Genomic DNA, 26,199 nt, shown 5'->3' on the forward strand with positions numbered 1-26,199 from the left:
ATTCTAAATTGTCCGTAGGTGTGAATGTGAGTGTGCTTGGTTGTCTGTCTCTAAGTGTAGCCCTGTGATAGACTGGTGACCTGTCCAGGGTGTCCCCTGTCTTCGCCTTAAGTCGGCTGGGATAGACTCCAGCCCCCCGTGACCCTAGTGAGGATTAAGCGGTGTATAGATAATGGATGGATGATATTGTCTCAGGAATGAAAAAGTGGGTTTTCTGAAGGTCTGTGAAGAAGGAGTTATCTGTTTATGCAAATGTACTCTTCACATGTGGGGGGAAAAAAAAGCTTGACCTTTTTAAGTGTTTAGTTGTAAATGGAGATTTTGGTACTTGGACAACCACTTAGTCTCTGCTACTGTGAAGTCCTACACTGTGTCTGACCAAGACTGACTCTATCTGCCACATGCCATCAGCTTCTTAATAATTACTCCACAGTTGGCAGCTGTTGGATCAACCCATGACAAAAGGAATTCCACTGAAAATGAAAACCACAACATTAAAACTGTTGAAGTGTGTAACATTGGTCTTCTTGCTACAATACAATGTTCTGCTTTGAAACTAAAATAGTTTAATTTGCCATTTAATTTATGACCTGTGACACCCATTTTCATACATAAAAATACCTTAATGCAATCGATGCATATCTACAAATGAACTATATTCATGTTTCATTGAGTGTTGCATGATGAGCTTATTTTATGGGTCTCTGTAGTGTAGATGTGAAGCAGCTGGTTTGCTCTGTAGATAATACTTTTTATAGGCAATCTTGGGGTTGCAGGTTTGATGCCTGCGTCGGTCCCCCTAGATTAATTTGTTTTAGCGTATATGCTAAATGCATAGCAGCTAACATGACCATAAAATACTGCCTCGGAGTGAAGTAGACATCAACGCAACTCTCATTTTTGAACCGCAAAGTGTCATTTAGAGCTCTTATCAAAAGAAATCGCTTAGTGGTTGATTAAATACTGCACCTGTTTCCACAAAGACACTTCTTTTTTTTCTTTTATCTGCTAGAGAGCTCTATAACTTCTTCCTTATGACAGGCAATGTGTTGCTTTTACACCGCAATAAACTTTTCGCAACTCCGCCTGTACATCCAGAACCTTGTTTACTGCCTCACCTTCAATCGGCCGTCTGATCCGCCGTTCGTAGCAGCAGATGCGTACGCGCTCATGAAAGTTTCCTTTTTAACGGCGGGTACTCTGAGGACACTAGGTAGTGCATAAAGTTTCCAGAAGATCAGATCAGGACACACATTACTGAACACATATAATGAGTCAGAAGGCAGTGGGTGGTAAATGTTACCTTACATGCACTTCGACTGAAGTCTCTGATTTGAGGTAAAGCGCAGCATGATGAAGTCTTTAATGATTCGAATCCGCCCACGTGCGCCGGCGTTCTCTGGTCACTTACCTTCTGTGCTGTCTCACCTGTCACGCCGATATTGCGCACAGATGCACAGCATGTGTCCTCCTGTGCAAGCAACAAGTTCCAGCGCTCCCTGAGGACTGTGAGCTAACAAGTGACACCACAAGTCGGGGTGATGCATGTTTATTCTTTCATCTCCAAAAGCAACTTAAAACTCACAGCAACCAAGACTTACAGCTCCTTATTTTAATGTTAAACTGTGCACATGGCCACATCTTTAACAGCTGTAAACAATGAGGGAGTGACCCCTGTGACGCTGCGATTCTGAACGGTCACTTGTTTCCTCAACCAAAGTGTCAAAGAGCACAGCACCAGATGTCTTTTGGAATTGCTGAACATATTCAGGGGGTCTGGAACGAGGTTCTACAAAGCAGTTTATTAAAGTTTCAGGCAGTCAGCTGTGATCCCTTAGCTGTTGTACACATCTGCACCTGGGTAATGTCTGTCAATTTGGCAATTGCGATGCACTGAAGGGGGGGTTGTTGGCGAGGAGGGTTGTGTTCTGGTTCAGTGGGATCCAAAAGTCTTGTCATAAGTAAAGCTACTTTGCATTTGCTTTAAATTGAAGGAGTCAATTCAGTGCAAGTGTCCCATAAATGTTGAGTTGGAGGAGCAGTGAGCCAGTCAGCTGTCCTTGGTCCTCTTTGGTCTTCAGGTCAGAGCTCTGAGGTGTGTTTGGCTCATTATCCTGCTGCAGAAGGAATTCTTCTCCAACAAGACGTAAACCAGAAGATGGAGCAGGTCTCTGAAGAATGGAGAGCTGCTTCTCCTTCAGTCTGGCTGGAGCTGATTCACTGCAGGTGTCCTAAACACCCCCAGAATTGAATATTCTCAGCAGCATGTTTCGCTGTGGGTCCGATAGGCTGCGATACCGTTCTCTCTCCCGCTGGTCTCCTGCCACAGATCTCTAACTGGGATTTGTCAGTAAATAGGACTTTTTTTTTTTTTTTCCGTCACCCACTGTGAAATGCTGCTACATCAAGTGTTTGTCCTTGTTTCACCTACTGAGAAGAGATTTACAGATTCTGCTTCTCATAGGAGACTCTGTGAGATAACTTTTACTTTTGACGGGAGTTTTGCTGATTGGAGTCCTCGTTTAGCAAATTCTGCATCTTTGATAAGGTTATTTTCTGATCTTTCAGCAAACTATGCTTTGTTTATTGATCTTCTGATGGTGCGCTCACTTTTAATCTACCTGATCCTGCTTTAGGTACAACTGATCCAGCTTCTCTGCCTCTTAGAAACATTGAGTCATGATTTGATGCGGGAAAAAAACCCCCACCTCATATTGTGAATTCTGACACTTTCGTCTGGTGCTGATGTCATGATTAATACTATCACAGTGCCCCTCGGTGAGCAATGTAGAACCACGAACGATGGCTGACGGTTAGTTTAGGTGAACAGGCGTCTGTGAGATGATGAACACTTCAGTGGAAGGGATCTTTTGTTGTGCAAAGAAGCTGTCATTGTCAATGCCACTAATTTACTTCAGTGTGATTTTTTCCTTAGACAAAGTTCAGAATATTTAATATATCAGAGCTTCTTGTGTTTTCAAATATTTCTAAATCCTCAAAATGTCAGATTAATTTCAGGTTTACATGAAAATTGACCAGATTTTTAATGTGACTTTTGCACCTCAGTGTACAGCGCTCAACAAATGTATTAGACCACCTGTCTAATTCGTTAAGCACTCTATATATATTTCGAGCATCCAGCATTATGAAGTGCTTTAATTCACACTCAGCTCTCCATGTTTTACCATTTTGAACAGGAATGAGGAATTTCCAACTGAACTCACCTTTTATACCCAAATCTGAGCCACTGGGCTTCTCTGAGAAATGAATCAAGCATAACGTTCAACCAATAAAACTAGCTTTTCTGTTCAGAAATGCAAGTAAATAACTATAATTTAACATCTTAATCAAGAAATAATAATCTGATTTACTATTTTTGCTGTTTTTTTGCAAAAACAGTAGATTTGAAAATTCCTGGATAACAATAACAATAATAATTATATTTTAGCATTAAAAATATCATTTTGGTTAAAGAGCTTCTACAAACTGGTGTATTCAACCATTTCCCAGGTCTTGGGTAGATAAATTCTATTCTATTCTATTCTATTCTATTCTATTCTATTCTATTCTATTCTATTCTATTAACCATGACAGAAACATAAAAATGATTTTTGTAATTACCAATGCTGTTCATTTAGGCCAGCTGTGGCATAAACCTGACACTGGCTGGTGGTCTAATACATTTGTTAAGCACCGTATATTTTCCAGTTGTGGGTCATAAGTCAGAAAACACCTCAGTGACCTGATAAAAATGAAACAGAGATGAAGCACCACAGTGAGGCTATGACACCGCACGTCCTGTCTCCACCGGGAGCAAGTCAACAGTCACTTATTTAGGAGCTGAGGGACAGACGGGCTGTAATCACACAGAGCTTCCAGGTTCACAGGTAACACAGCACATTCTAGTCATTATTACAATTAGCAAAAACAGTTGAGCTGAAAAGAGAGGGAGGTTTAGGCTCCTCCAGTCTCACCTTTAACGGAGTGCAACCAATGAAGGGCCCACAACACATAGTCCCAGCACAGGCTTTAACACTCCCCAGGTCAGATCTGCTTTTCCATGGTTTGCTTTTGAATTGAACTTTGCTTTGTTTGGGTGTTGAGATGGTGTAACCGGAATCTGTTGCGTTTGTCGTTACATGCACGACAGTGAACTTAGAAGTACAGCAAACGCAGCCCACTTCTGTCGACGTTATATGAATTAGAATATTGGAAACAGAATCACCTACGAGCGTGATAAGTCCGATTGTGCACGAATGAGAATATCTGTGGATATCCGTCACTACCTGTCTCTCTGAGGGCTTTTTGGGCGTCCACTACAGTAAATATGTTCATTGCAGTTGAAAGCCAACCAAAGTCAATCATTTCAGGAGTGCCCTTTGTTGGTTTTGAGGAATAGGCTCTGGTGCTTTCGAGTCAACCAGTAATAGGAGAGCAGATAGGAGCCAGTCAGTGGCACCAGGGATGTTTACCCAAATGCAGGTGACTGCTAACGGGTTCCTGAGGTTCATGCTGTTATCTTTAAAGGGTCACTTTTACCGTCAGTAGTCACTAATAGACCGGGGGAACGTTAGAATGGTCATATATTTTATGTACGGGTTGCTGTTTGCGTGCTTTGCTTTACCTGGAATCTTACACGGGGATCTAGTTTTCCGATGCTCGAGCTGCACGGCGGAGCGTTTGGCTGCGTGTCCCAAAGTCACCGCCGTATGTACGGAGATAGTGAGGGAGCCGGGCTGCGGCTGCTGTCCGGTGTGCGCCAGGATGGAGGGGGAGCTGTGCGGGGTCTACACGCCGAGGTGCTCCAGCGGCCTCCGGTGCTACCCCAACATGGAGGCTGAGTTTCCTTTGCAGCAGCTCATCCAGGGTTTAGGGCGATGTGGGCAAAAAGTGGACATAGATGTCACTGCAGTCGTGGACCACCAGGCAACAAATGGTACGTTTGGGGAGAACACTCCTAAAAGAGAAACATCCAAGCCACATTCATATTATTTTGACAGTGGGCTGTATCATGATGTGTGATGGGCATTTTCCCGTAGCTCTACCAAAGGATTGATAGGATTGCATGTCAGCTGCTTCCACTGCATTGTTTTGGTTTCATGCCACGCAGCTTTCTTTGGTTAGGCTCATGGTGGGCGACAGATTGCATCAGTGTCGTACAAAGTTAGAGATCGACTGTTTTAAAGATCGTCTCTCAGAATCCCAGACTTCTGAGCAGGAGAGCCAGTTGCACATCTTTCTTCCAAGCTAGAATCAGGTTCACTCTGACCAGGGTAGCTGACGCACATGGTGACTTGATATTATTGATGTGATGAGCAAATGAGTGATAGAAAGCTGACGTCACCGTTTTTTTTTTTTTTCTTGTTTTTTGGCAAGTTGAAATGAATTCATGCAGCTTCAAATCTGTACAGTGGTTGTAATGTTTGTTCAGAGGTGCATGTATGCGTTGGAAAGGTCCAGAGTCTGTCTCTCAGGGAATGTTAACAACTTAAAACTGTATGATTTTGCTTTTACTGTTTTACCCTCTTCACAAAGAGGGGATAGAGTGGGTTTTCTATTCACCCTAAAAAAAAATTTCAACTTAGAAAATCTGCACTTTTGTTGATCAGTTAGTTTTAACTCATGAGTTGGGAAACTGTAAAAGTCTGTTGAACTGAACTTAAGAACTAGTGAACTAGGGAGACTTGCTTTCATGTTACATCTTCTCAGTTTAAACACAGACAACCAGTGAACTGCTGCCAGTGACAGTGAGATTAAATTATTCCTTGAAATCAACAGCAGCCTTCACCGTGGTTAGAACTGTTTTCATAATGAAAGAAACAACTGTGATTTCACAAGTTTCCTTCGTGTTTGTTTCCTTCAAATTACAAAAAAAAACAGGAATCTCAGGAGCGTTTTAACCATAGACTGTATAAAAGATGGACGTAGCAACCGGCCCTGAAAAATGAAGCCAACCCAGAAGTGTCAAAAACCTGCGTCCGCCAGTCCTGGCTCCAAAAAGCCCTGGCTCCCATAGAAATGAATTGGAAAAGAAGTGATCACAGATCACCAAATACTGCATTCCTACAGCTCAGGATTTTTTTCTTGTTAGTTTTCATGGTCAAATCCAGAGATCAGGTGGCCAATCTGAAAATAAATCAATACTGAATTTTTTAAAAATCGTCAAAACTTTGCGGGGCAAGGGGCGTGGCTGGCTTGATTGACAGTCGACAGCGACCATACAGACGAAGCGAGCACAAGGCGGTAAATGTGGGCGGGGCAGAGAGGGCCAGCCTCTCAATCCGTCTGACCAATCGCTGCTCCTATGGCTCCGCCCCCCTCCCACGATTTTTGCATCACTGGCTCCAAAAATCCAAGATGTCAACCAGGAAGTAGCAAAACCCTGACTTCATTTTCTCAGTTGCAGAAACCAACGGGTGACGTCACGGCAGCTACATCCATCTTTTATACAGTCTGTGGTTTTAACTCTAGCACTGCATCCTGGGAAGTCTGGTAAAGGGCTGTTGTTTTTTTTTTTTTCTAAACTCCTTTAGTGAGCTGAGTGAACCTTAAGCGCCTTTATAAGTGATCAAAAATTTTAAATGAGACATTTTAAGCTAAATTATCTACAAATTAAAATGTAAATACTTTCATTACAAGATGAACTGGTTCATCTAAAGTCCAATACCTTTTACGGTGTTTATTCAGGTCCTGCTTTGCATCATTTAATCAGCAGTAACAGTTTTGCTCCCCCAATCATCCTTCTCCAAATAATCTTATCATATGATCCCAGTGACAAAATCTCCTCACCTTCTAGGTCACAATGCAAGTACAACACTGTGGTTTTTCAAAGGATCTTTTGTTTTGATGAGAAATTACATACTGGCAATAAGCTGAGATGTTACACAGAGATAAATCCAGTTAGCACACTGAGGTAGGTAATGATTTGAAGAACAGTTTTGTTTTTCTATTAGAGTAGTCTTGGGAACTCTGATGAAAGGATGAACACTGTGGGCCACACACAACATCTTGTGTCTTTGTTTGAGGATAGGAGCCGCTGATGCACACTCAGAATGCAGCCTTTGTTGGTGGTAATTTATCGATTGTGATGATGTTGCCACAGTCGAAAACTGTCAGAGCACTATAAATGTTGAGTCTGTATAAACTTGTTTTGCAGACAGGTCCTCTGCCAAGAACCTTCCATACTGTAATTTAATACAGACCTTTCCAGTATTAGTCAGGGGGGGTATATTAATTAATTTCTGCAAAATGTGCCGGCATCATCCAACCAGCCAGTGTTGACCTGTCCTCATACCTGGGCATGATGTGAAAGCACAGCAAGATGAGACGTTTCATAAGGAGCTGTGCTGAGTAAACACTATATTTTCACTGCAGGACTCTTTTTATGTGAGAAAAACCACCGTCTACATCAAACGTATTTGTTCGCAGTAACTCCCCTCCTCCAGAAAAATAAGCCAGAAATCCTGCAGGGACAAAGACATGTCGAGCTCTGCTCTCCCACATTACAGTTATTAGGGACAAAGGGTCACTATTGATTCCTGAAAATGAATGTTGACATATGTAATGCGTTTGGCAGGCAGTGGCAGACCCACATCTGTGAAGGCAAACAGGCAGTATCCCTCCGATGAACCCGTAACATGTCTGTAACCCACATATCCTCTGAGCTCTGGTGCTGGGAGTGTTTTATTGTGACGGGAGGTTTTTTTTTTGTTTATGGTGCTTGAGGAAGGAAATTTAATCCCCATTTAACAATTAAAAAGCTGATTCAATTTTGAAACTTGAACGTACGGTAAGTATGAAAGATGAACACTGCAGACAGTTTGTTTTTTTTAGAAAGGATCTCCATGGCAACAGGTGCCACGTAATTACTCAAACTGGTCTTTTTTTGTATATACTTAAACAATTAGGCTTTCCATTGAAATATTATCAGTCAATATAAGACAGCAGAGATGATTTTTTTTTTTTTCACCCCTTAAGGAATCTTCTTTTGTTTTTTTGACTCTTCATAACCACAGACTTGGAGGTTTTGATGGGAGAGGGTAATAAAAACAAACCCAATTCCAGTCGCTGTAACTCTAGCTAAGCATGATGGGCTGGGCTCTCTGATGTGATTTACCATCTTTGGTGCTCAAACCAGTTAGAACACATGAAGGAAAAAGCTGAAGACGTGTATCGTTTGAGACTGCGGTTTGCCCTCGGTTCACATTGTTAAGTTTGACTGTTCAAGCATAAGTAACTGTTATCAGATGTCCACATCTGTCTCCTGTGTACCCATCAAAATGCACATTTTGGAGTCTTTTCCTGCCGTCGGTTGAGATTACACTCTCACTTCTGAATAACCATCACGCTGCTCGTTTCAAATTGAACAGAGACTCGCATTTTTAGGTGTTCTGTTGTGGTTCTGTGGTGCGATACTGAGCTCCAATGGCCTTATTCTCACTAGGCTGAAGTAAACAGCATGTCAGCCTGAGTAAACAGTCCAGAGTTCAAATAAACCACTTTAGCTTTGTCCCTGGGAGTGCACTCCATATTTCCCAGCAATTTTGACATTAATTCTGTTTACGGTCTTGTTAATATCTGGATGATATTTACCCCGTCTGCTCCTCCACACTTTGAGCTACTGCACTTTTGCAAATGTCTGTATTGTAAAGGTTACAGAGAACACACACCAATCGGCCACTACATTAAAACCACTCGCCTTGTATTGTGTATTTCCCTTGTTCACCTCCGAAACAACTCTAACCGGTCGAGCGATGGGGGCGTCCTGTGGTTTCTGGCAATGGGACACTGGCAGCAGGTCTTTTGGGTCCTGCATGTTGTGAAGTGTGGCCTCCAGGGATCCGTCTCGTTCCAATGCATCCCCCAGATGCTCACTGTCATTGAAATCTAGGCGGTTTGGAGGGCAACACTTTCAGCTCTTTGTTGTGTTCCTCAAGTTTACTAGAACTAGAAATGTTCCCCCCAACGTGGACCCCAGTGGCTTTAGTCTGGTGATTAGTGGGACCTTGCAGTATGTCTCCAAATGAACAAAGCCTTCCTTTGAAATTCTGGACAAAGGGAATGAATTCACTGTCTCTTATTAGGTGCTGAAGTCCGTGGCAGGTGCGGACATGGATGCGTCACTATACTATCATATATGTGCTAGTCATCAGCATGTCAACCTGTACTGTACCTTCTGCAGGGAAGGCCTGTTGAGCAATGCTCTTTGTTCAGCACAACTTACTGTCCCTTTGGCTTACTTGACAAGCTGAAACCCAGTACTTAGATTCCACAACATTAGTTTAAGTGCCAGAAGTTTGGACAAGGTGGACAGTTTCCCTGGAGACTTAAATAACCACCAAGTCAACGAGCGATTGGGTTTAATCTAATTGGACTGCATCAAATCCAGCTGGGAATTGCAAAAAACAGCCAAAAATGATGTTGGTCAGTTACATTCGACAGTCTGAAGATAAACAGACTCTTGTTTTGGTCTCTCGTAGATGTCACTGACTGAAGATAAGCATCTTCTCCCACAGATATCTATGTTCACCTGCTTGTTTTTTATATGACATCCAGTCACACTCTGCACTCTCTACAACACTGAAGAAGTTCTGTACACTCAGATGTGTTTCATGAGCTGTACACTAAATTATATGACTGTACTTGGATGAAAGACATCAGTGCAGGAGTTAATATTGACATTTCTTTCTTAATTCATGTTTTTAACCTTGCAAGGCCAACGGTGACATAGAATGAGCTGTTTTGGACTTACTCATATCACTGAATTCTGTAAAACTGCGCTCATTTCTAAATATATGCTAACTGAGACTCTTAATTCAATGACACAAGTTCTTGCTACCCCTCTTCTTAGCATTTTTCAATTTTGGCGCAGCGATTCAGACTTTTGTTCTTGACAGCTGTAGAAGCAAAGCCAAATTGGAATGTTTCCCTCCATAACCTCCTTCTAACTAACATTACCACTCAGAAATTGCACCCATCCTTTCTTGCACTTGTGTTGCCTCTGCTCTCAGAGCTTCAGCTTCATGGCTTGAGTCACCTGACTGAAGTTAGAGCACCGTTTGACCACCTCAGTCCTGCACCACGCTAATGCCTTCTTCAGAATGGAAAAGCCCTCCACTCAGTAGATGCCTTGCGAGCCTTATGTGCTGCTTTCCATTTTTCTCTGACGTGGGGATGTCGCAGAGCACCTCCTGCCTTGCATATAATCAGACTGACAAGTGTAGAATCCACAGGCGCGATCACACTTCTTGCAGATATGTCAACTCAGCCCAGTATCTAGGTATCATTGGACTATTCTGAACTTTTAAGCAGCTTACATCTGATGCCAACTTTAACTGCTCATGCCGGAGGTAGCGTGTGATTTCTGCAGAGGGGTGTGACGGTCTGGGTGCTTGATACAGCAAAGATTGTCCTGCAGGAGACTTGAGTCGGTGTCCCATCACAGACCTGCAATTGGCGTTGACCTTTCCGTTAACTGGAACCACAATCTTTCCCCAACCTCAACCATAAATTAACCATTGTTTCTTTGCCATAACCATTTAACCATACGTTTGCAGACATGTACAGATATTGCAAGAACGTTGTCATTTAACCCAGAGGTGGGGTTCATGTTCGTAAACTATGCAGACCGCCAATCCTCTACTGAAAAATCCCCTTCTCTCGCGCTGAGGAAACCACTGGCCACTATAGTCCTTTTTTTTTTTTTTGCACTTTCCTCGTGCGTCTCTCTGTCTCTTTCACTCTTCTCCTGTGTTGTCGGTGGTCTAAGACTGCCCTTGTTGCCCTGGAGGTGATCCTCTGCTGAGACTTGCTCTTTCTAGTTCACTCACACTCTCAGGTCTTTAATTATTCGATGTAGATTTGGGTTGCGCGCCGCATGTGTGAAAAGGTGAAGCTATAAGAGATCACTTTGGGTGGGAGTTGCATGTGGGTGCCTGCAATTCTGAGAAAACTCCCCCTGAGGTGTCAATAGCCCTCCCTCCTTCTCCTCCTTCTCCTTCTAATCTTAAAACAGCTCATGCTGAGGAGTTTCATCTTGCATAACATCATTGCAACATTATTGGGTCAGAATTTACTGTCACAACAAGTTAAGCAATTTCATTCAAGTCATGTGCTGATGTACATTTCTGCAGTACCCTCAACTGTAATAAACATAGAGTGACTGTGAGGTACTTGCAAGAGTAAGACGAACATCAAACACGATCAGTTCACCAAACATCATGCACTTTTAAAATTACTGTTGTTCCATCGCTGCTGCAACAATGAAATGCCGCATCACACAAAATCATATCAGCATTTGTTTTTTGCAGCTTGCAAATCAATGCCCACATGTCTCCTGCCTTTTAGTTCTGTTTTGGTCTGCAGTGACGTCTTGGTAGATCAGCATACTGCAGCTTTAAACTAAATCACAGCAGTTCTGGGGGTAATATTGGCCACATAGTATTTCTCTGACAGCTTTAGTTGCTATTTTCTTTTTAGATTGTGATTTTACAATACAACAGTAACGATGAGCTGACAAAATATAATGCACTCAGAGATTTTGCTGTATAAAAAATAGTGAAAACTTGCTCTATCGTGACCAATACGGCCGGAAAATGTTGCTTCTATGTGTGTTTAAAATTTGCTTAGCTATGAAGCTCACAGGTTGTGGAACCACATGGGAGGAGACACTCGCACCCTGAATTTGTCCTAAAGGCAGCTCTTCTACTTTCAAGGCATTGTGCAGTTTTACCAGTTTTCTCATGTTTCTTGGAAAGAGGCACTGACTTAAACGCTAACGAAGGCACAAAGGTGTCTAATGATACATATCTGTGGATATTTAAGGCAACTACCTAGAATAGATCAAGCTCCCTGTATTGTAGGTGGATGTACATTATGAACCTATGCATCACTACACCTCTTGTTTCCACCAACTTCTACAAAACATCCATGTTTTTAGCTGCTAATTGCTCCAATGTGTTCACCAGCTAGTCACTAACATTGCCTATCAGCTGTTCAGTGCTGGGCAGGCATGTATATATGTGGGATTGTCAGATTTTTGCTGAAAACAAATGCCTTTAAAGTGAACCAAAACAGGGAAGTTGTGGGTTGTAAAACCAAAGCAGTAGACTCAAAGATGATAAAACCTTTTGTAAAGTAGAGGAAAGAATCGATGAATGATCATTAAAGTGATCATTTTGCATGTGAAAATGTTAAAATGGGACATGGTGAGAAGGAAATTAGAAGTTTTCTTTGCTAAACCACAAACAGAAAAAATATAAAAAGATAATGAGGTAAACATATAACGATAAATATGGATTTTGGTTCTCCGCATGACATCATCAAGGCCATTTTATACTGAATATACTGTATAGTTGCACATATGAAAATGGTAAAAGTGTACATTTCGAAAAAATAAATCACTTTGACCCTTTTGCCTTTTGAGTCTGACAAACGCTGTAGAAGTGCCAAAGTTTCCTTTTAACAACTACAAAGGCGACTTCATTGGTTAAGATGACACACAAAGCCACATAGAAGCAGAGCAACATCAAGAGTTGAAAGAGCTAGCTAACCGTAAAAGGTTTGAAGGGGACCTTCATTATTCTGTTGCTTTAACCAGCTGTAAAGTGTTTGAAGTGGTCGAGCCTTAAGAGGAACCATTTACACAGACAATGGTTGAGAGTACTGTTAGGTCACTTTCTTGGCCGTCAAAGCCCAGTCAAGCATTTGAGACACAGCTCCACTGTATACGATAACAGGGCAAATACATTAATGCTAAGCAACTCTGGAAAGACATTACTCATTCTTTGCTATGAGAGAACTGTGAAAGCATTGCTTAAAGGCAATACCCAAAGCCAACACTCCCAACAGCTTGAGACAGGTAGTTTCTATGGCACTGAGACAGAATCAACAACACAGTATTTAGATGACAGCTGTTGGCTAAAGACGTGTTTTTTCTCCTTGGAAAATGCTGTCATGAGTTTCTATAAGTGTCTATAGAAAACCTTTACAACCTGTCTATATTTAAACAGTTTGCTTGACCACAAAGCAGCATTCCTGCTTCGTTCACTTTTGATACACGTAGCAACAGCATTCGACTTTTCTACGGGGGAATGAAAACCCTATCAGTTTCCTCAGTGTTGTTTCAAAATGGTTTTATGTATATCTGACAGCAGACATAAATTTAATAATTTCAAGCTCTTTCTTGATCTGCGAAAGTTTCCCATGTGAGAGATTCTTCCACTGTTTGTGAATATTGTAACACAACTTGGAACATAATTCTAAGCTTGTGTGCTCAGCTGGAGGTTGGAATTTATGATGTTCAGCCAGCGCTGACACACTGTAGTGGAGGTAATTTGTATTCTTGACATTTTAGGTCTTATTTGTGGCCACACGGTCTGCCCATGTGAAGTGTGGATATGTGAATCTTTCTAGTCTGATAAAGTACTTTATCAGATTGGAAAGATTTTTGCTGTGTGGCCAGAATATTGTCTTCTATTATAGTGAGTTAAATGTGGGGTTGAGTGACAGTAATGTTGGCCAATTAGTCTGTCCACAACTCCTCCCCGGAGAAATATCTCCTTAAATATTGCACCAAATCCCTGGAAATTTGGTACACACACACATGTACTTCATTAACTGACCATAAATGCTGGTACCACTTTAAGAGGCAATAGAAAAGGTTTTTGCTTTATCCTTATGGTCCATCATTATGCTGTAAAAAAGTTGACTGCACAATGTAATGACTGTAGAATAATGTCAGTGTTTAGATCGGTTTCCTACAAAGCGACCAATCCATACGCTGTGGGGTGGTAGCTGAAAACTTGCCAGCTGCCGCTTTAAAGTCCCTCCATGGTCGCTGATTTAACCCCGACAAACTCCTCTCTGTGTGTTAAAGTCACATTTCTAAAAGTTGTTTTCATGAAAATAGTCCCTCTAATCCTTTAGAACATGTAGATCTACGAAGTCGCTGTCTCTTCAAGGTAGAAGCCGTGGATCACGAGGTGTCTTTTCGCACACTGTTGGCATGTTAGTACGGAGAAAACAACAACTTCGGGTCTGTAGACAATACAACAAAAGAAAATGACATGGACAGAAATAATAGAGTTTAATATTTTAAAGCACACCCTTTTGAAACAAGCACTTCTTGTAGCGCTTAATGAGACTCCAACACTTCACAGATGACAGTTCGACTCTTGCTGAGCGAACTGTTCCTGTTCTCTCAGGTTTGTTAGGTGCCGTCTCCTTTCCAAAGAGCAAAGGCACGACCAGCGACTGACACTGGACTGTGCAGAATATCTTGATGCTTGTTGGATTTCATTGTTCTTTGCATACATTCAAGGCAGCTCCAAACCTCTCCAGACCCTCCCCCATGCTTCACAGCGGGGGTGGTGCTCTCCATCATTCTTCTGTGACCATGGGCTTGATGCGCCTTACCAAAAACATGTCAACATGCATCTCCAGACTGTTTTTTAAATATTTTTCTTTCCAAAGTAGGGTTGTCTCCGAAGGAGCCCACTTTCATTCAGTAAGGGACATAACATCTTGGAGATCAGCTTGTATGTGTTTTGAAGTTTCCCCTGATTCTTTTTCCACCATTCGAATTAGTTTTCTGTTCAATCTCGGGTCAGTTTTCCTATTGTGGCCACATCCAGGGAGGTTGGCTTCTGTCCCATGAACCTTAAACGTCCTAATAATATTAGCAGCTGTGATCACAGGAACATCAGACTACTTGCAGATGGTCTTGCAGCCTTTATCCTGACCATGCATGGCAATTATTTTCCTCCTCAGACATCTCTGCAGACAGCCTCTTTTTTTTTTCTGTCGCCCATGTGTCCATCAGTGTGCCGCACACAATGATAACAGCTCAATAAGTTCTCATCTCTATTTAGATGGAGATAAGTGCTTATTGAAGTCGACTGTGACATTAATCAAATACAATCATCTGCTTGAAATATTATGACAATACATTTGTTTATTGTGACTTCTAAGGCCAGTTTTCCTTCCACGTCCTTGATGGTCTGTTAGGGTCCACGTGACGGAAATTTCATATTCTCCCTACGCTCGCAAGAGTCCACGTGGATCCCTCTGCAGACATTGACATGCAGTCCAAACTTTGCGACTGCATGTCAACTACACTACAAGGGCAGTAGTGCACATGCTTGGCATCAGTGAGTGTGCACGAAGTACGTAGATACGACCTGCTGTGCATGTAGAGTGGAGTCCTCGCAGCAGATTTTAAGTAGACTAAAAAGTAGTATAAAATGATCTTGATGAAAAAAACAAGAATTAAGCATCTTCATCTTATTCAATGGCAAACTAATAAGCACGTAGGCATGCATGGCAAGAGAACCTTGGTGCACTCAGTGTAAGGGTAGCAACACTTTTGGCCATGTCTGTGCACGCCTTATTTACCATGAATTGACAACCTTAACTTCAGATAATCATCTTTCCTTTCAAGTGTCTGTCAGATAGTGCTGGCAAGATCTGATTGCTAGATATAAAGCCAGTTTTTGAATAATTAGGAGCCAGGTAATTTCTATACATCTGAGTCACTGAGTGACTTATCATCACACTATCACTCACAGGGATGTGCGGCACTTCACTACAAGTTGGTGCCTGATGAAAAACCTAGATAAGTAAAAATAACCTCATATTTGTATTTGAAGAGTTGATTTGCAAAAACAGATAACTCCATTTTTGTAGATTTTTTTGTTGTTTGCTTGAGATACTATCACTCAAACTGAAGTTGAGTGGATTTGACTCAGTAGAAATGACATGATAACATAAGTTTAATTGATATTGTCTCAGGTAGATGATGGAAAAGTGGGTTTTCTGAAGGTTTGTGAAGATGGAGTTCTCTGTTTTTGCAAATCAACTCTTCATTTGTAGAAAAAATCTGCAGGATAGGAACTGCTAACACTTCAATGCACCATACAGTATATGGACAGCAATAATAGTATAACTTGGTGTATGTGTTCTAAACTTTCCTTTGGCACCTCTTGTGGCCAGACTTCCTGAAACAACAGAAAATTGAAGACACCAGGTTTTGTTAACACATCAGCAAAGTTGATAGACGAGGACAAAAGGCTGCATGTGACTTGTGAGACAAAGGTTTGTTGGAGTGCAGAAGCCACAAATGCTTAGTGTTCACACCTGGCAGAGTGTGCACGTTGCACACGTGCACAGACGCACACGTGCGCGTGCACAGAAACATTCCGACAGTGCCATAGCTTGTGTAAGGAGCTGTGAAGACTGGGGGGCCTTTCCCTCTCAGGCGTGATTTACAGCCTCAGAGTTCTGCTTCAGCGCTAATTACAGACACGCACACACACTCACACTCACACACACACACACCCACTGAGCCTCTGGCAGGTAGGTTAGGTACCCAAAAAAAAAAAAAAACCCTGAGTCAGCACGAAAAGCCTCCATCAGATGTGCGTCCTCACGAGTCTGGATTCACCTCCAGCGACTTGCAGCTCTTTAATTCGCTGCCTTTGTCATGACTGTGCTGATGAATGTCTGTACCGTTTAACCCCCTGCGTGTATCCGTGTTTTACCCGTGCAGCCATCAGTGGCGCGGCGTACGGCTTAGTTTCAGCTGTGCCTGTTCTGAATTACCTTGTTAGCTTGTTGTTTGTGTCTCTCCTGTTTCCACCAAATGATGCACATACTATCGTTACAACAGGCAGCCAAACGCTCTCACGGTGACCCAGCTGCTCAGAGGGAGACTTGAGCAAACGGCAAGAAAAGTTCTAAACCTCAGCGGGCTGGATGTAGCACTTTACCGTTTCACTAAAAAAGATCCACACTGTCGCCATAGTAATTACAGCCATCGCAACGCCTGACCGTCCAGCATAGAATTAGTCACATGAGGTATGAGGGACACAGGATGCCTTGAGGACACAGAGCGACTTTGTCTTCTAATTCCAGGATTAAGAAAACTTGTAAAGGGGCCTGTTATTAGAAGCATGGTTGCTTATAATGGCAGCTCGTGATTACAGAATGGATAAATGTGAGCGTTTTAGTTTGTGAGGTAGTTTTGCATGTGTGCGTTTAACATCTGTCCGTTTACTACATTCCAAAAAGCAGAGCAGGTATCACCGTCAGGCTCAAAGAACTGACTCTAAAGAAGGATTTCAAGGAAGTACCAAATGTTACACAAGGACTGAAACCGAAAAAGTTGAATTATCTCGGAACGACTTTTCTGGATCCACGCATGACGTCTGCTTTCAGGACGGCTGAGAAATATTTTGCTACAGATTATGTCTCAAGTTGTTTTGTTTTGTTTATTTGTTGCAGAGGTGCACGGGACTGAAAACCCACTCACCAGGAGACCCGCCATAGACGCTTGGCTTTGGAAAGAGTCGGCCAGGAAAAGCTTAAGCAATGAGCGCAAAACCAAGATGAAGACGAATCAGCTGGAGGAACAACGAACCCAGAAAGTGCCTCAGGTCAGGACTAAACCTTTGAACCATAGTCTATCCACAGCCATGTACCAGGATTTGTTTTTGTGGATCAGCTGATAGCATGCTCCACATCAGAGGCAGTTGAATCTAGTTGGGAGTTACTGTACATCTTACATGCAAACCTACTGTAACCTTCCCCTGCAGAGGGAAGTTAAAATCTAATAATATCAGCATAACAGAATCTCAATACTCTGCAATATAGGTTCTTATTCACTACATTTCTTCCCCCTTTTCGGCCACCTATCTTATATCTTTCGTGTTGTCTTGCAGCAGTGCTGCAGTGGGATGACCAGTGTGTCCAGCAGTGACACAAGGTTAATGATGTGCTGTGTGTGTGTGTGACAATGTCTGGTACAGTGGTGCCCTCCTCTGGGCACTCTTTCATTCAAACAAACAGATGCATGTACACAGACACATGCTTTTTAATCATCATCATCATCATTTCATTTCATGCACTCTTTCTGCAGGCCCAGCTCCCACCCTAACTTCACCCCCAAACCTTTACGCCTCACTTGGTGGGGATGAGACTTTTTAATAAACGCACACGCTGATCTCTTGAATCAATAACTGTTCAAATGTAACACAGCATGCATCTTAAGTTTCTGAAATTCTGTGGTAATCAGTCTAAAGATACTCACTGTGTATCCAATGCTGTCTTGCAAATGTATGTGTTCTAAACTCTTTGGCGTTCAACCAGTATGACGACGTCTTTCCGCTTCAACGTATGCCCTGTGCTCCCTCTGTCCATTAATTCATGTGTTTTTCAACCCAGACGTAGATGTGACAGTTCCCTTAGTTTCAACAACTCCTCATAATGAGCATCTTTATTATGAAAAGTGATGTTGTTTTGCTCGCCACAGTGGAATGCGCGTTGGCAGTTTGAGGCAACCTATAGATTACAAAACCCCGCCTCCCTCTATTCTTCAGCTCTCACTTAACATTTCACAGTCTCGAACACAACTCCACAAAACAAAAAAATAAAAAAACAATTCCTGGAATATTCTCAGTGGGGTGGCGCACAAGCACGGATATTCTGTTTCATGCAAATGAGCTTGGTTCCAGGGCGCTACGCATGCGGAGGCCCATATATGTCTCAATAAGGCAAACAATGGTATGCTTTTGCTCATTTTCTCCCTCACTTAACTCACTCAATTTCAGCAAAACAAAACAGGAAAAAAACAGCAAAAATAATAGGTGGTGAGGTACAATACAATTGTCGAGATCATTAAAACCAACAAAAGAGAGTACAGTAGAAGGAGCTGTGCAGCTGGACCGGGAGAGGGACTTAGGACGGATGGTGTCAAGCATGGATGCACTTCATTACGGGTGGTCATGTGAGGTCATAGAACTGTGTGCAAAATGCAGGCTGTGTTGTCTGAGCCGGGGTCGCACCAGACTTGGCACCGTACATATAGTGCATAAACTCACCGGATACTTTAGGAGGAACACCTGTAAAGCTGCTTATTCGTGCATTTGTCCAAGCAGCCATGACTCCTGCAGATGAAGGTCAGGAGCTGCAGTTGATGTTCACATCAAACATCAAAATAGAGAAAGAATGTGATGTCAGTGACTTTGACCACGTTGACCTAGTTGGTGTCAGACCAGCTGGTTGGAGTATTTCTAAAACTGCTCATTTCCTGAATTTTCACGCCGAACAGTCTCTAGAGTTTAGTCGGGATGGTGTAAAAGACCTACAACGAACAGAAACTCCCTGGACTGAAAATACTTTGTTGATGAGAGGTTGGAAAAGAATGGCCAGACTTGTTGGAGCTGACAGAACGGCGACTTTAACTCAGATAGGCGCTCTTTACAACTGTGCATTCTGACAGATGATGGGCTACAACAGCAGAGGACAACGACAGGTTTAACTTCTGTCAGTCAGGAGCAGGTATTCAAGACCGCTGTGGACACAGGCTCACCAACGCTGCACAGATGAAGACAGGAAAATGTGACATAGTCTGATAAATCTCTATTTCTGCTGAGGCTACAGATGGTAGGTCAGAACTGACAGCATGAATCCACGGACCCATACTGCCTTGTGTCAACAGTCCAGGCTGCAGCAGCAGCTGCTGGTGTAATGCTGCGGGGAATATTTTCTTGCCACACTTTGGGCCCCTTAATACCACCATTTAAGGTTTAGCTGCTACAGCGTCGTTGCTAACCATGTGCGTGATGCAGCCCTGTCTCTCAAATGTCTACATAGCAAAACTGCCGAACATATTTTCTGCTGGAATTCATATGTTCATGATGTATAGCATGTACATTTCTAATCGCCATATGTTTGCTATATTTTTTCATTGCTTTACTGTTGCTTCATTTCAGTCATATATTAGACGGGGTGGGATTCGTCAGCCGGGTAACCCCAAAAAATATAGGAGAAGCTTATAGGTGATGCAACAGGGTGCTTTACTCCTCAACCTTACCATGTCGTTTTGGTGCCAGAACTTAACTAAGGTTTTTAAAGTAGTTAACACAATGAATATATTAATGAAAGCGTGACATTTTTCTGAACATATGTTTTGTATGCTGTACACCAACTAGTAAGTGATATAGAAAGTAAATGATTAAAAATGAAACTTAAGAATAATGGTCCCACATGGGATGTGAGCATCGGTCTGCTGGGTGTAGATCTAATCACTGATTTAAACCTCCATCCTCCCCTCCTGTCTCCTTAGGTGGACTTTGTGGCTCATTCAAACTGAAAGCATATCCTACTATGTCACAGGTGCAACATACTCTTGTTTCACGTCAAAATTTCTTCAGGTGACAGCAGTGTAAGCACAAGCCGTCTGAAATTGGTTTTATGAACATGACAGTAGACTCCAGTGGCCTCCTCAGACACCAGATCTGAATCTAACACCTTTGGGAGGTTCCCAGAATTATTGTGCAGCTGACAATTCTGCAAAAAACAATGTGTTGAATAATGTCAGAATCTAGGAGGAATGTGGAATCCATGACACGAAGAGAGTAAAGGGAGGCCCTACCTGCTGCAGCTGTGGCTCAGGTGGGAGAGCAGGTTGTACAGTAATCACAGAGTTAGGGGCTGAATTCCTTTCCAGCTCCACATGTGGACAGGAGTTGCTGCTGCTGGTGGTGGTAGGTGGGTACTTCGCTTCCTCCACCTTCTGTGAATGTGTCTGAATGGTTGAATGACAGGCAAAAATTCTAAACTCTGAAGATAAAAAATAAAAATGTGCAGTCATGTCATGCTACAGACTAATTAAGCACGAGCTGGCTGCAGCGAGTGCTAGTAAAAAACACTTATAGGCAACAGTGGCAACAAACATTTGATGCTGCATTAATTGCAAACTTCGGACTGCTGTTCTCAGCCTGCTTAAGATGTTGGCTTCTGCGGTTTACGTCTGCAGCGCAACACATATGGCTTGGGAGTATTAAATAAAATGGCCTTGGAATAATTAGAAAGTATCCTTTAATATGTAGGAGCAATAGGCAGCTCTGAAACTGGAGAGTGCGTGTACTGACATGTGGATTTATGTGTGTCTTTAGTATGAGAGTCAAAGACTGGAGGAGAGAGTGTGAAAGAGAGACTCAGGGAGAGAGAAAGAGCACTTTTCATCCATATGTTCAGATGTCTGATAAGGTTGGAGGCAGACTGTGCCTCCCCCTGCCCCTCTCTCTCATCCTCAGCCAACTAATCATAAGACCGGACTCCTTTGATCCGCTGGCAGACTGATACACGCTGTGTGTGCATTACAGCGCACACTCGAATACATGCTAAGTGTGTGTTCCATAGTGTGTACAGGAACAGTATGCATGATATTTATGCATGAAAATGTGTCTGCACAGGTTGGCGCATGCACGTGTGTTTGAGTTTGTGTATATGCATGTGTGTGTCTGTGTGCGTTCGTGTATGTGTGTGTGTGTGTGTGTGTGTGGTCACGGCCACCAGCTGAGTTAAGTAGTCTGGCCACTCATGTTCCACTCCACCAGACTCACATCAATAATATTGGCTGAACTTGCTGCTTGCCTAACTGCACCTCATAAAAATGTTAGCTATAAATGTGTATATTTGTGACATTTTTACAAGACACACAGAAGTATTTTATTTCACCATTCTTTTTCTTGGACAGAACGCATTCCTCGGCCTCCAGCTTAACTCAACCTAACTCCTCATGATTTTATCTCAGGGACTTCAAGTATTTTTTTTCCCCCTCTTTTGTACTGAACTTCCCCTTTGATACGTGCTAAATAGTTATTGTAATTGTTAGTGTTGGTATTAATAGCTTTCTCACTCGTCTTTTCAGAGCGCCTGTCAGCAGGAGCTGGACAAAGTCTTAGAGGAGATCTCCAAAATTACTTCAGAGGATAACAGAGGCCCACTGGAGAATCTGTATGAACTCAAATTTCCAAACTGTGACAAACAGGGACTGTACAACCTCAAACAGGTGAGCTGTGGCCAAAGGGCAATTCTCTTCTCATTTTGTGCATGAATGAGTTAGTGGTAAGGTGATTTCACAGACAAACCCATCTGTGACACACCTATAGTCAGTAAATTCACATGTAAAGTCTTTGTCATGTTGTTAGAAAAGAAGGTTTACAGCATAATGCACCAATAATACATTAATATTAAAAGATAAAATACAAAAAGCAGAGAACAGTCATAAAGAGAATAAAAAATCCCCCCAGTATCCATCCATCCATTATTTATACACCACTTAATCCTCACTAGGGTCATGGGGGGCTGGAGTCTATCCCAGCTGACTCAGGGTGAAGGCAGGGGACACCCTGGACAGGTCACCAGTCTATCACAGGGCTACACTTAGAGACAGACAACCAAGCACACTCACATTCACACCTACGGACAATTTAGAATCACCAATTAACCTCAACATGTTTTTGGACTGTGTGGGAGGAAACCGGAGTACCCGGAGAGAACCCACGGTGCACGGGGAGAACATGTAAACTCCACACAGAAAGATCCCGGGTTTTCTCACTGGGACACGAACCGGCGACATTGTTGCTGCGAGGCAATGGTGCTAACCACCGACCCACCTTGCAACCCCCCCAGTATACATATATGACAAAATTCTTGACCCTTACAGTGAGATGATCCAATTCCTGTAGGGGGCATTTTGCAGGCATGCTTTGGGAGGGAAGAGTCCGTGGAATCTATACAAAGTTGTTCTGAGTGATCACCTTTATTCTGTCATGAAACATCATGACTGAATTGCTCTCCTCCAGGATGACATGCCTTCATCTATGACGGGCCACTGAAGAGTTTAATGAAAATTATGTGAATCCTGTGTTGTGTCCTCTAAGGTCACCAGATCTCAGCTGAACAACTGATTTTAGACCAATGTCTTGGCGCTCGCTACCACCAACAACAAAGCACAAATTGAGGGAACATCTTTTGGAAGAATGGTGTTCCAACATGAAGAATCGATGCCGACATACATTAAAGCTGTTCTGACAGTATATGGTGGCACAACACCCGCTGTCAGAGGGCCTGGGAGTTTCAGGATCCAACACAGTATCTTAGTCGTTCACAAGACTGAACGCTTCTGGACAGAGACCACAGTTACTATACCTGGCATCTGCTGAATCTGCCCTTCTTAGTTTGGGGATCGCAGCCCCTAATGCTTCTGTTACCACTGGAACTACGGTGGACTTGACCATTCACATCTGTTCCAGTTGTTTCTTTAGTCCCTGGTACTTCTTGCTTTCCTCCTGCTCCTTCTTCCTGATGTTGTTGTCAGCTGGACTATCACAACCATCACATCCACCCTCTTCTGCTCCTTGTAGACCACCACTGTGTCAGGTTGGTTATTTAGCAGCTGTTTGTCAGACTAGAACTTGAAATCCTGGAGAATCTCTCGTCTGTGGTTCTTCACCAGTGGTGTGTTCCATTGGGAAATGGGAACTTCTTGCCCATTCTCAGCACAGATGTCCCCACACACTATCCCAGCCACTTGGTTGTACCTCTCAGTCCCTGCTGCTATGTGCTGGACTGTCTCACAGCCTGCAACTTATGTCCCGTCTGGTTCTAAGGCTCTGGTGGTCAGAGTCTGTTCTTGTGCTGTGATTTTCAGAGAACTGCACTGTCCTCCACTGGAAGGATATCTTTGTCAGCCACCATATCTATCTGCCAATGACACATCCCGTGGAGGGGCGTGGCCCTGTGTGGCATGGTTTACTTATGGGTACCTCTGGAACTTCAGGGGTACCCAAGATCTACCCAAGAGCCAGATCTTGATGCCCTGTCTTGAAGAAGGTCTTTTTTGTTTTCTTTTTAATTTGGACCTAATAGAGGCAGAACATCTCACGTTTGCCCAAGAGTCTTCCAATTTGTTCAACTGGCCATGCCCCCCAGGGGGTCAAAATCGTCAGTTTTGTCAAGTTAAAAAGGTAAGACTCAGTGTGTATTTACTCTTCTCTTCACTGAATCTGCCATGGCTGACCTCTACTCACGCTAAACAGTATTCTTTGTTAGGTGCAAACATGATGAGCTTTCAAACCAAATCTGATTTCCAGAACCATCAGTGGTATCAAACAAGTTAAGAGGCACAACAACTTTTGGATGACGGGGGGGGAAATAAACTCCAGATCAACATCAATTGTTCAAACCGGCATTTCCCAAAGTTTCCAGAGATATCCAAATACAGTGTGTCAGAGACAATTTTAGGAAAATGTTTATAGAATGACGCACATGTAAAAATTTCTAAACAGTGTTTCAGTAATAGAAGAGTTGTTTGAGTGAATTTGGCACTTGATAGTGTATTTTGTGCCACTGGAAAAATATTGCTCTTCATAACACTCATGTATTCAAATTCCATTATTCGGATGATGGATAATTCATATCACATCTACTGTAAACTCATTTGTCATGTTGGTAAAATAGAAACGAACGCAGCGAGAAAACAGCTGCTCTCTGCGGGTGGAAACCTTCACAAATGTCACAATACACCCCAATCCGCGGCGTCACAGCAGGTGTTTTCCATCCGCCGTCAAAAAGGCAAAGCACCTGCTGTGACATCACTCATTACGATCTGGCCTCGGTTGTGACATGTTTGAAAGATTCGGCTCACGTCGAGAGCGTTCGCCGGTGGCTTACTGATTCGACGGTAACACCAGGGAGACTCAAGTGGTTGCAGATGTCATCAGGTTTTAAACTGCTGCTGGTTGATGTTTGCAAGTAGTGACCGCTGACTTTGATGATGGAAAAAAAAAAAGCTGCCGCAGCGATCGGTATCAAACTGCGGTTGTTCTTGCCTGCACGTGTAATTTATAATTTAGGTCTGGTGCAACTTGACCTTTAATTTTTTTTTTTTCCTCCTTTGCTTTTTCACCTTTTTCTTTTTCGTTTCTCGCCCTTTCTCTGGAATCGGCCTCTCACCCACAGAGACAAACATATTATTTTGTGTAGTTCTCTCTTGGATTTCCCCTCTCTTTTCTTTCATAGTCTGACTCACACACACATGACAGATACACACACACATGCACACACACACACACACACACAGTCCTCTTGTATCAGCCTGGCAAAATCACCCTGGCAAAAATATAACTCCCCCCTTTTCTTTTTTTTTTTATACACTCACACACACCCTCCTCCTCTTCCTTTAGCGCTGTGCTCTTAAACACACACACACACACACCTACACACACACACACACTCACAAATGCGTGGGGAGATGTTGTCATCATGAATGAGGCAACAAGCTTCTGAGCTCAAGGTTACAAGGCAATAAAACTGTTTGGCGTACTTCATGGGAAGACTTTTGTTAAGCCGAGGAACGAACTGTGCTTCCGACTGGGGGGAATTTGAATTCTGCTCATCCATAGAAATCGGACAGAGGAGGACAAACAAGGTCACATATCCAGTGTTTTCTTACGAGGATAGTAGAGCAGAAAAGAAGATTTGAATAGGCGCCACAGTTTCCTAAAGCAGGGCTCTCAACCACTCAGCCAATTTTCATCACTGGTCACAAACAACAGCATTGTTTCGGACTGGAGTCCTCGGTTCCCAGGGAGGAACACTGTACCTCCTCAACACTCGGCTCCCTTTTGGAGTTGTCCCTCCTTGTCGCGCGGTAATTACTGTAACTGTCACTTTTTTTGTTCTTTCTCATCGAAGGAAGAAAATGGAAAGTCTTTTCTTTCCCCCCAGCTCCTCATTCTTTTCGCCGTCCCCTACCCGGGCCGCCCCGTGTGCGCGGCGTAAACTGTGTCCACTTCAATTACGACCTCATTTCTGAGTAGAGGGGGGCTCCGCGGGGGGGCCGGTCTACTGGCATGCCTCAGTGTGTGTGTGTGTGAGAGTGTTTGTGATGACATGTGTGTCTGTGGATGGGTTGTGTGTAGGGGGCATGACCTGAGGACAGGCTGTTATTGGGTGAGTGTCGTCCCACCCGAGCCATAGCCCTCACTCTCGTCCAATGGACCCCCGCCACCAGAGGATACACACACACATCTCAAGCCACCGTACGCCATGCTTCATTAACGCGTACCCTGCTTCCCACTGTGCATCCCTTTCCACCCCCCACCACCCCCTCCTCCGCCGCCTCCTCTTCTTTTCCAGTGTTTTCCAACTTGTCTAGTTTGTGTTTTTCTTCTCTCTTTCCAGTGCAACATGTCCACCCACGGCCAGCGGGGCGAGTGTTGGTGTGTTAACCCCTTAACGGGGGTCCAGATACCGGCGACGCCCAGAGTCAGGGGGGATCCCAACTGTAACCAGTTTCAGGAGGAGCTCCGAGCCATGCCCACCGCGGCGGCGGCGGCGGCGTCTCGCTGA

At 43.2% G+C, this 26,199-nt stretch overlaps 1 protein-coding gene across 1 annotated transcript; it reads left to right on the top strand.

The window, feature by feature from the left end:
• Positions 1-4,575: 4,575 nt before the first annotated feature.
• Positions 4,576-26,199, top strand: LOC103364252 (insulin-like growth factor-binding protein 2-B). The gene is made up of 4 exons (XM_008291311.1): positions 4,576-4,936; positions 17,281-17,432; positions 21,713-21,853; positions 26,032-26,199. Exons 1-4 carry the CDS (start codon positions 4,576-4,578, stop codon positions 26,197-26,199), a joined length of 822 nt encoding a protein of 273 aa, XP_008289533.1.

The sequence above is a fragment of the Stegastes partitus genome, unplaced genomic scaffold (assembly GCF_000690725.1).
Source record: "Stegastes partitus isolate 25-593 unplaced genomic scaffold, Stegastes_partitus-1.0.2 Scaffold733, whole genome shotgun sequence".
Lineage (NCBI taxonomy): Eukaryota > Metazoa > Chordata > Actinopteri > Pomacentridae > Stegastes > Stegastes partitus.